Genomic DNA, 11,727 nt, shown 5'->3' on the forward strand with positions numbered 1-11,727 from the left:
TAGAACCACTTGACATGCTGCAATAAAAGTTAGTATGCAATAAAAAAAATAAATCGAAGGAAATATAGGACCTCACCAACACTCCCTCATATGTTTACTCTCAATTAATGGGGATGGTCATTCGTGTTTCGCACAATCAAGAATGATCACACAAGGCTGAAAACTCACACCACTCAGCTTGTTTTCAAGGATTCTTATGTGAATCAATAACCACACATCAAGTTATTTCACTATGCTTGCAATGCACCAAGAATTATGATCTAAAAAGCTTAGTTGAGGCAAAACGCAAAAGTCAAGAAAATTAAACAAATAGTCATGCTTTCAATAAAATTAGGACTACAAACAAGTGAAAACTTCAAACGGATGCAAATGACATATAAATAAATAATCTAGATGTAAGAAACAAGAAAGATGCAGTTCAGCTTGAAATAGGAAAAGAAGGAACAGTAACAAAAACAAGTGTTTAATGAATCAAGAACAATGAAAAACTCAAAAAGAAGCAATGGGCATGTAAAAGGAATGAAAATAAGGTGAAAGAAACAAGAAATTAAGTTCAAGAACCAAGCAATCAAGTTTCAACCAGAATGGAAATTTCTAACCAAACAGTATTGGAAACAAGATTTTAAAGCTCAAGAACGAATTAAAACTTCAATTTGATGTATAAGACATGTAAGGAATAGATTTAGGAAGCAAAAATCACAAGGAAGGTTAATCAAGAAAGAAGGTTACCTCTTTATGCTTTAAATGTGTCAAATCTGCCCAAACTCAAAAGGCACACAAAGAAGAGAATAAATAAAGGACAAAAACGAATTTAGTGCTGAATTAATTCAAATAAGATGGTATGTATAGGGCTCAGGTCATTGGAATTTAATGTCCCTTTGAATCTTTCCAAACAGCCACCTAATCCTTATTTGTGTAGGATTGTGAAAATCTCCCTAATTTCCTCTTAATTTTAGAAAATTTTTAAGACCAGCTGTAATAGGAACCTTTTTAACACACCAAGAACAATGATTTCAACACCAAACACGTTTTTCCACTAACAAAGACAATCAAACCAATCAGACCTATATTTTTTTTTTTGCTAATTCAGATCTGATTTTTTTTTTGAATCAAAATTAAAACTACAAGAATTAAGAACTAAACAATGTAGATTTCAAGAATACCAAGAATACTTCAAGAACAATATCAAGAACTCAAGGAAAACAAACAATAACTTAAAGAAAAGGGATAAATAACCTGATTTAAGAGCCAAAACTCTGATACAAAATGTTAAGAACCTCCAAGGATTAGAACCACGAACCCTAATGATTATGAACCCGTGAATTACTATCTTAGAAACCCAAGAACAAATTGAGTTTCAAAACCCAAGAACCGCGTAAATCATATTGCAAGGTATGGTTGATCAAGATCAGAACCTAAAGAAAACTAAGTTCTTTAAACCCTAACCCTTAACACGCCACAAGGATAGATCAATTCCTTGATAAGTGGTTTATGCATTCAACAAGAATTCAAGAATTCAAGCAAATATGCAAAGGAAACAACTACTATAATTTAATCAAAATTCAGATGCCCCTCAAAACACACCTTAAGGGGCGTTTTTATAGCCACCTAACATAAGAAACCCTAGTAAAACTATTAAACCTAGCCACCACATAAGAAAAATAGGCAATAACATTGTTCTGAACTTAAATAAGAGATTTCAGCCCAAATATTAGCCCACATTAGTCTTCATGTACTTGGACTTGCAAAATATTAAATAAAGCCCATTCAGTTGTGTCTTTACTTGGGCCTATCCTAACATGACCAATTGAGCTTCCTTGACTAGCCCAATCTTGTATATAGCCAATTAAGGCTTCTTGTAGCTTCTTGGACCTTGACCTTGTAATTGGGCTTTGTCACATGCTCAATGGATCCTTAGCTTTATCTTTGGTTTTCTTGTTGTTCTCTCCATCAAGTCCATCTTTAAGCTTGGCCATGTCCATATCAAGAAGCAATAATACAATTTGAGAAGATAAATTAATATGAGAAAACTCCAACCCAAGGTATAATCTTAGTTTAATTCATTGAATTGATCATTGATGCAAATATAATTTCCAAATCCATTAATAAATTGGTTATAGTTATTGAGAAGCTCTAACAACCTAATTTCTCCTTAATTTTTCGTTAATCAATGAAAGCCATTTAATTAATTCTTTTATTAAATAAATAACCCTAGAAAAGCTTTTAAGATTTAATTTACCAATAGCAATGCAATTTAAAGAAACTCAATTCTAGCCAACAAATATATAAGATGAATTCATTTAGACTAGATCATGTATCCACATAACATGGGTATGTTATTCTACCACTAATTATTAGAATAATTAAACAATTACAGATTTAATATTCTAATTTGGCGTAGACTCTCTTGATAATTGAGTAATAGGTTTTTTTACACAATCAACAAAAATAGAATTCCTAATATACATAGAAGATACATGAAATATTAATAAATTTGAGAAAATAATAAAGAACAATTAAATCTCATAATTCATATAAATTCAAACCTTAATTAACCTTGAGTTGGAAAGAAAAGAGTTCAGCCACACATAATTGTTATGGAGAAAATAAAACAAAGAAGAAAGCTAAAACAATGAATGAAAAATATTAGTCTGAGAGTTCGTCTCTTCTTAACCCTAAAACTCCTAATATATATCTTCTTATTCCCCCAAATAGGAAAACTCACCCAATAAGAAATAGTAGAAGTTGTGTCTAAATAGGAATCATTCATTCCTAAATAAACCTCAAGTAATAAGGAGTTTTAGTGTATAAACACTCCCACAAACAAATTGAAAAGCCACATGGCAAATAATATTACTTTAATCTTCTTTCTACAAAATTTAGATTTCTGGAAAACACCGTGGGCACGCTCTAATTGAAGAGATCTTCTGCTATCTTTTCTCCCTTTTATCCAAAACTCTCCAAAGTATCAATCTTTATGAAAACTCATCAAATATCATCTTTTTAGCTTCATGTTGCCTCAAAACGTTCCATCTAACATAAAAATCAATAATCACATTTAAGATCCACAATTAAGCACAAATATTCAATAATAACTAAGAAAATATGATAATTAGTATGCATAAAATGCACAATATCATTTCTCTTTTTTCAAGTATAGGTTTCTTACATGCATCCTTTTTCAAGTATAGGTTTTTTACATGCATCCTTGAAGTTCTCTTCTTCTTCTTTTTTTTTTTTTTTGAAAAGATATTAAACAACAGTCTAATTAATATTGCCTGGTAAATATGCTTGCTTACTTGCATTTCTTTATTATATGCTTACTTTGCTCGGAAAGTAAACAAATACAAAAATAATATAGCACAAGTATTTGCATTAGGTGGATGTGCAGGCAGAAACAGGTAGCATATGCTAGTTGATTGATATATACTCATAGAAAGAAGGGACCTTATACATATATATACATACATACAAAGTAAATCATACATTTTTAATTATAAGCATTTAATTCAGTTCAGTTATGATGTTCAAAATAAAGGTGCATTTATATAAAAATATTACTGCTGCTTTATCGCAAGGGAACACACCAGTCATTAAGAAGTAAAATGTTAACTTCAATGAAGATCTTGAATTTGCAGTGACTTTCTAAGTTCCTCAGTAATTCTTCATTTATATTCCAATTTTGATTGAATATTTGCATTCTTGAAGATGACTGCATGTATACATATCTTCAGTAAATGCTGATATTGCTAATGCTTAACATAGTTTTTGCCACTACATATCATTGTCAAGTTTAGCATAGTTGCCCTTGGTATAACTTTCTCTACAATATAAGCTTATGCAATAAACTAAGCTAAAAATGTGAAAACTTGATAAGATTTTTCATTCAATAAATTTACCTAGCTAGTGTTGGTCACTTGGTGATGGAGGGCTTCCCCTACTCAGAATAGTTTTCTACCTCATTTTCCATGATCCTTTCTGTTGAACTTCACATTTTTTCCCTACGTTAAATTTCAACTCCAGAAACATAACCTCTTTTGAACCAACAGTTAGATGATTCTCTTTAAAAATATGTGGATTTATTCTCTGCTGCAGTAACTTTCTCTACTTTTCTTAAGCTAACATTATTTCTTCCAATCTAAAGGGCTTAGCGGATGACCTATATGTGACTCAATTTATGGAATTACCAAATCAGGAATGAACTTCAACATATCATTTTCGAAATATTGGTGTCTTATAGGTCCAGCTAATGACACTAGTAACTGGATATAAATTTCCAACACGCACAAGGCATCAAGAACCCTTTTACAACATGTGAAGATCAGATGTTGTTAGGTTATGTTTTGTTTCATGGAATGATAAAATAATAGAGTAGTTATTCCATTCCAAAACTTGAACAAGGAACCGTTATTCCATTGAATAGCTATTTTCTTAATTTTGTAAAATACGTATTTCATGGTAAATTGAAAAATGATTATTCCGCACTTTAATGAATAATTTATATTTTTGTTGTTTATTTTAGAGAAAATTTCTTGTCTAAACTTGGTGTATGTCTCCACTTATATACCAAACCTATAGATGATTGACTCATATTCATTAGTTTTAAATGATGAAATGTGTGTCAATCATTCAATACGAAACTGTAAAACACTTATATATACATATCACTCTCTTATTAGTTATGGTGTATACATCAAGCCTGTTTCAAATCTACTTAATACATCTTTAATTATCTATTCACTACCACCACCACCGACCCCCCACAAACACTATCACTCACCACCGACCGCCCATCATCACTATCAGTTGCCACCACCACCCACGGCTCACCAATCACCAATACCACCACTGTCACCATATATACATACTAATATATGTGATAGTTAATTATAATCTTACTTAGAAATAGTTAATCCAAACTCATAAACCAAAGGATAGAATACGAATTATTTAAAAATAACTATTCTATTCCTAATTATTTTATTCTGTATAAAAATTACTATTCTATTCCATTGCATAAACCAAACAGACCTTAGAGAAGTAAATTAACCTTCCCATCAATAAATCTTGAAAGCTTTTTATAATTCATGCAAAAGTCTGAATGTTAAACTCATGATTCTGTTTGTAATTAGTTGTAAACGAACTAATTAAGCTAATCCCAATTAGTATCCTCAGTTTTCTTTTTTCTTTTCTTTAATATAGGAAAATGATCTATTTTCCAAAGAGGTATTTCTCGTTGTCATGCTTTGTCTATTTCTCATTCTCCTACTAATTAATTTGAACTGTCATATATCATATAAATGAGGATGCTCCTTGTTAAGGGTAATAACATAAAACATGAGCAGAAGTAATGCAAAGATACATAATCGTTTTGCGGAAGAGAAAGAACGTAATTTGACATCCTATAGATTGGTCATATATATATATATATATATATATATATACAACTGAACCTCTCTGCATCCTCTAGTTCTTAAGGAAAATTAGTAATTGTCCAACATACTTTTTTCTCCAGCAGATTTACCAAATGTTCTTATAAATTGAGTTTTGATAATATTGTTGTAATCTATGATTTATTTTGATATAGGTGAGCATCTCTCTGGGATGGATATGTATTCTTGCTGGCAACAACAACCTCAATCATATAACACTTGTGAGTTCAAGCACCAAGAAGCTACAAGGTAAGTGATAAAAAAACTTTATATGTAGATGGATCATTTTCCCTCAAATCTTTCTGGGTTTTGGGTTGTCTTTTGAAAGATATTCATGATGGATCTATGAATTTTATTCTTTCTACTTCTGAAACATATATGCATATCTATGCTTTTTCTTTCTTTTTTTTATCACTGTATCAAATATTTAGTTTTAATTCACAAAGAATTAGGCTCATATTTACACATATAGAGTTGTACTAGCTCCCCTAATATGTAAAAGAAAAAAAGAAAAAGCATAAAAACATAATTAACCAGTACAAAAACTCCAAGGTATTAGTCAATTAGTTACAATTAGTATTAAATTCTTTGGTAAGATGATAAATATCAAGATCCCTAGTGTATCACTATAATTAGTATCAAATGTTTTTCTTTTTTCTTAAAGAAAAGTGAGGTTTAGTTAGATATTCTTTTAAATTAACTGAACTCTTGGAAGACAGATTGTTCTCATAGCATGGTTTTAATTAATTACTTTTCTATTATGATTATGGTGCCTAACAAAAGCTACAAAAAGAACCACCAAAAACAGATGAGAAAGAAATGTCAACTGAATTTCGCACTTCGATTCTTAAATACTAATTGGGCTTCCAGCCCCACTTTTGAGATGCAATCTGAGACATCGTCTTTGACCATCTTAAACACAAAAATATGATGTACCCCAAGAAAATTGGGAGATAAAACATACAGAGATTAGATATAAATAATTATATATACATATATCTATATATAAGTATCTCATTATGGCCTAAAGCTACTAGTAAATATGGTACTCTAATTAATTTTGCAATCTCAAAAGATACAATAAGAGATGGACAGCTTACTTCTTTCTTTAATGCGCATGAAATTGACATTAAGTATTTTCAGCCTCCCACAGCTTGCCATAAAGATGCAGCCCTACAAATTGAGAGCATTTAGTCTCAATTCTGACTGAATATGTGAATTGGACAATACCTTTCGGTTCTTAATTAAGTTTTACCTGCAGGTCGATTCATGTTGGTAATGGCACAAAAGCTGGAGCGTGCAATTGCACTATTAATGTCCCAATTCTGAGGTAAATTGGGCAAGTTGTTGCTGCAGCTTATATCTTTAAACATGACAACATTTTGTTGATAACCCATCGTTGTAGATTGCTTCTGCTGATAGCCCAATATTGTAGATGGCTTCAGCTTCCTTTTAATCAATATTGACTCTTCAATAATGTTTCCTTTGGCAAGTGATGATGATAGGTTAGAGTTATTAGCAGGTAATTCCTCTACTTGATGATCATGATGATGAGCAACAACTTTCACAGAATCATTGCAACCTGATAATTTCTCGCAAGCTTGCTGATGATGATGATGTTGTTGGTTCAGTAAAGATGACCTTGATTGGTTCAACATGTCAGTGTAGTTCTTTGACTCGTGGGATTTTCTAGTGCACATTTTAACTCTAGTTCTTTCTCTTGCTCTTTCTCTTGCTTTTGCTCTTGACTCTTTAGCAACAAGATTTGATGCAGCAGCAGTAGAAGCAGCAGCTATCCTCATCTTTTTCGTTCCTTTTTCATTACATGAACCAGTTGCAGCCACTGACTGATCTTTCTTTGAAACTATACCTTCTATCTCACCACCTCCACACGTGGCTGAACTAGAAGACAAACTTTTAGCACCTTCTGCATTTTGTGCTAGCGCTTTAATGGCTTTTCTTGACTTGGACAACAACCATTCTAGGGTTTTACTTGCTTTATCAAACCCTAGCAAATCCTGAAGATCAAAGAACTTTCGAGCAATTTCGATGGACAATCTCACTCTCCGATCTCTTAAACCTTGAGCTGTGCAAATCTTGCTGTGCCTATGTTTCTTGAAAGGCTTTTGTACAGGAAGAAGAACAGATGATGGGTCATATTGTTGTTGGTCTCCAGTTATAACATCACAATTCTGCTTAGAAATCATAGCATTATTTGAAGCTTCCACGTTTTGCACAGCATCGATGATTTGGGGAATTATGGGTGGATTGTGGTGATTAAAGAAGACATAATGATTATTAACTTCATGGTCGATTATGTAAGGGGAACGATCGTAAGAAGAAGAAGAAGAAGAGAGGAGCATAAATGGATTGACAGTGTTAGTTGAAGTGAACATTTGTGGGCTTGGATTGGCACCGAGAAAACCCTAACTATTGCTTGCTTTGAAAAGGAGATTTTGGCATAAAGAAAGCTACTTTGCTGCCATTGAAAGAACACCACCAATTTTTTTCCTAAATTTTTGTTTTTAAGATTTTATTTTTGCTGGTGGGAGAGAATAAAACTTGAGAAAGACATTCATGTGCTGAGAAATAGGAGATAGAGAGAAAAGAAAGAAAGTTATACCATGTTTGGTTGGAGGGAATTGAAGAAAACAGGTGGAAGGAAAAGATGGAAAGGGAAAAGTTTATTTAAATTCAGTATTTATTTATTAATTCTCTTATGTATGGCAAAATATCGCCATTGTTTCTTTAAAGGATGTTAGAGTTAGAATAATGAATTAAAAGATATAAAATATGGATTTTTTTTAAAACAAATATCATTATAAATAACTTGTATAATTATACTACTAAGTCTCCAATACTACTGTAGTGCTAATCCATTGACACACAATCAATAAAATGACATTTTGAATGACTAAAATGTACTAGATGGTAAATATAAAAGACATAAGGGTTTACTCTTCCTTCTTCATCTTCAACTTTAGGGCTCCTTTCAAAGAAAGAGGGAGAAAAAGGGTTAGATACAGACAGAGTTGGTGGATGTGAAACAGTCAATGGGTAGTTTATGCTATTTCATGTGGGAGCAGCAAGATACATGGAAATGGTAGGGACTTGATGCAATCGTTTTCAACAAACTTTTAAGCCCATTAATTTAGACAGGAAATGACTAGGAAATGGTTCAGATACGTAGGGACAAAAATTACGACCATTACTTTTCTTGAATTGATTTCTCTTTTTTGTTTCTTTAATATGACTAAGCAACAGCAACATAATTACAACTTAATTACATAATTAATGTAAAGAAAAAGAAAACATCTGGGTACTTTTCTTTTTTTGCCAGAAAAGGCTACTACCATGAGAACACTTAGATACCTGCATATATATTGATAGTTAGCCTAAGCCTTGAAGGGGGTACAGGAGGCTTTGTCTAAGACAAACTCTTCGGGTGTGTTTAAAGAGTAGGATACTACTGGTATTGCTTTAGAGTGTTCAAAAAAATAGTATTAGAAATATTGGTTTTTTTTTTTAACTTTTTATAAATTATTTTTTTCAAAAATATTCTTTTAAAAATATCAATTCATCTATTTTTCTTAAATAATTTTTAAAATTTAAAATAAAATTAAGATTGAAAAGACGTTTTTTCAATCTCAATGTCAAGTCTTTTTTGCTAATAGAGAGTGGTTTCTTGAATTGAAGTTCTTTCTTTTAATCGTACTATTTAAATTATCATTTTGTGATGAATGGGAGGGAATAGATTTTCTTAATTCATTTGGGTTTCAATGAATTAGAAAAGTAAAAAAGGATAAATTTATAGAAGTACTTAAAGAGTGGACAAATACCGATCAGCAGAGCTGCCATGGAAAAAGCCACTCTTTGACTGGCACAGAGAAAGTCAATGTAAGGTCTCTATGAATCTCTTTCATCTCCATATATATATATATATCCCAGATTTTGAGGAACCCCCTTTTCTTTTCTTTGTTATTTATTTATATATTGAAGTACTAGCTATGCCTTAGCCCAGTGGTCTTAACTCTTGACTCATAAAAGACAAATAATTAACCCTTAAAATCTCATTGAATTAACTGTTATCTGTGGCTGAGCTTTTTTCTCGTGTTTATTCATTCAAACTTAATTATTAATGGCATTCATCTAATAAATAGCATTCATAGAATCGTAGTCAATGATAACATGCGAAATGGAGAAACAAATATTCTTTCAACAAAAATTTGAAGTGCCTTGCAAATTGCAGTAACTTCAGCATCATTAGAATTAAGAATACCAATAGAAACTTTTGAATTGTTTTTTATTCTATTTTATTGTATACAAATATTAATGTTTTTATTAAATTATATTTCATATTAGATGCTAATATGGAAAATTCGAATTACAGTAAATGAGAAACATGGTATAATTATATAATCCTGTTTAAGTTCACTCTCTCACTCTCTCTGTATGTAGGCTCTATGTATATATATACACAGGCTCACAGGTGATACATTCCTTATAACACATACTACATTTGTGTTTCCATGGATTCATGAGCATGTTTCCCGCTGATCTGCTCTCTTAACAGACTATCTTTAGCCTTCATTATTCCACAATATATATGCCCTTTTTCCACGACAATTTTGTAAAACACAGGAACATGAATCCAACGGCCAGATGACAGGAAGAGCGGGGAGTAGTTCTAGAGCCGCTTTCAAGAGGACAAGACAATATGAACGTACGAAAATTAATGCTTTTTTCTAATTATTACTTTAGCCTATTGCCCTTTATTTAATGTGGTTATTGCTTAACCACGACAACTTCTAGTCCCTATCAACTCAATTCTTGATCTACAATTTGGTACATCTCTTCTTTTTTTTCTTTTAATTTTTTTAAAAGAAAAAAGAAAAATAACACTACACTAGGGTTGGATTGATATACTGAAAATAGATGGACTAGCTAGGTTACTATTTTTTGACGAGTAAAAGTGAGGGTAACAGAAAAGCCTATTCAAGTAATACTATCTTTTTTTTTCTTTGTACATTAAATGAAATTGAGATTATTATTGTTAAGCACGTCTATTCATTTTTTTAATCTTTTATTCATATGAATAAAGAGAATAAATTATATAATATTATAATAATTTACAAAATTAAGAAATAATGATCAATGTAAGAAAAATTTGATGACTATGATTTTTCTATTAATAAATGAGAAAAAAAAACAAATCTAAGATAAAAATGATTAAAAAGAAAAATCAAACTTAGAAACTAAACAAGAAAAATCAAACTTAGAAACTAAACAGGAATTGCACGAGCTCAATATAAAAGCTAAATAAAGTAAAATAAGGAAATAATGAAGATGGTTGGTTAAACAATTTTAATTGGTCCTTTTTTCTTTTCCCTTTTTCCCTTAGAGTGAAAAGAATTAAATTCTAGCAATTGTGGACTTTTCAAACATGAGAATTCACAACCAAGAAAAAGTGCGTTTATTTGTTGAATTTTTTCCGGATCTTAAAGTATAGGTTTAAATTTAAGTATCTTGTGAAAAGCAAAATATATATATATATATATATATATATTTAAGTATGTTGTGATTTATTTTTTGAAAGTTTTAGTAGAAATTTTTTTATCTAATTTTGGCGTATATCTTCTTCATCTATACACCAAATCGGTAGATGATTAATATATATTTATTAGTTTTAAATAATAGAGTATATGTGTCAATCATCCAATATTAAAATATAAAACACCTATATATACATGTGATTTTTCTATTTGTTATGATATATACACCAAGCTCAAGTAATAACTTTTTTTAGTATATGTTATTTTCTCAGATAAACAAAGGTATATTGGTTATTGATCGTGATAAAAAAAATCTCAACATCAAAAAATTATGATTCACAAGGATTCAGCCATCTTTACTCTCAACTATCATTATCATATTGTCGATGTTTGATAATGTAGGTTTAGAGCTTAACAACTCATAACGCATTGTTTGACTGTTAAATAGATACCATCGAATCAATAACTTCTTAAACCATGATTTGACGGTTAAAAAATAACGTTATGAGCTGTTAAGATCTAAACCTACATTATCAAACATGGACAATATGATAATGATGGCTTATCGGAGTGAATGGTTGAATCCTTGTGAATCAAATTTTTTTCATGACGAGATACCTTTTTTATCACAATCTATAACCACAAATCTCTTTTTGTTTTTTAAAAGATAACATAAATTAAAAATTATTAAGAAGTGAAACCATATGATATTTTTTTATGCTTATCCCTTAAACTTAATTTGT

General features: G+C 30.7%; 1 protein-coding gene across 1 annotated transcript; it reads right to left on the minus strand.

The window, feature by feature from the left end:
• Window positions 1–2,567: 2,567 nt before the first annotated feature.
• LOC8272313 (transcription factor CYCLOIDEA) lies at window positions 2,568–8,060 on the minus strand. The gene is made up of 3 exons (XM_002521155.4): window positions 6,688–8,060; window positions 6,533–6,605; window positions 2,568–3,033 (listed from the first exon to the last, which is right to left on the minus strand). Exons 1-2 carry the CDS (start codon window positions 7,826–7,828, stop codon window positions 6,562–6,564), a joined length of 1,185 nt encoding a protein of 394 aa, XP_002521201.1. The 5' UTR covers window positions 7,829–8,060; the 3' UTR covers window positions 2,568–3,033; window positions 6,533–6,561.
• Between the last annotated feature and the right edge of the window lie 3,667 nt (window positions 8,061–11,727).

The sequence above is a fragment of the Ricinus communis genome, chromosome 5 (genome assembly GCF_019578655.1).
Source record: "Ricinus communis isolate WT05 ecotype wild-type chromosome 5, ASM1957865v1, whole genome shotgun sequence".
In the NCBI taxonomy this organism is placed as follows: domain Eukaryota; kingdom Viridiplantae; phylum Streptophyta; class Magnoliopsida; order Malpighiales; family Euphorbiaceae; genus Ricinus; species Ricinus communis.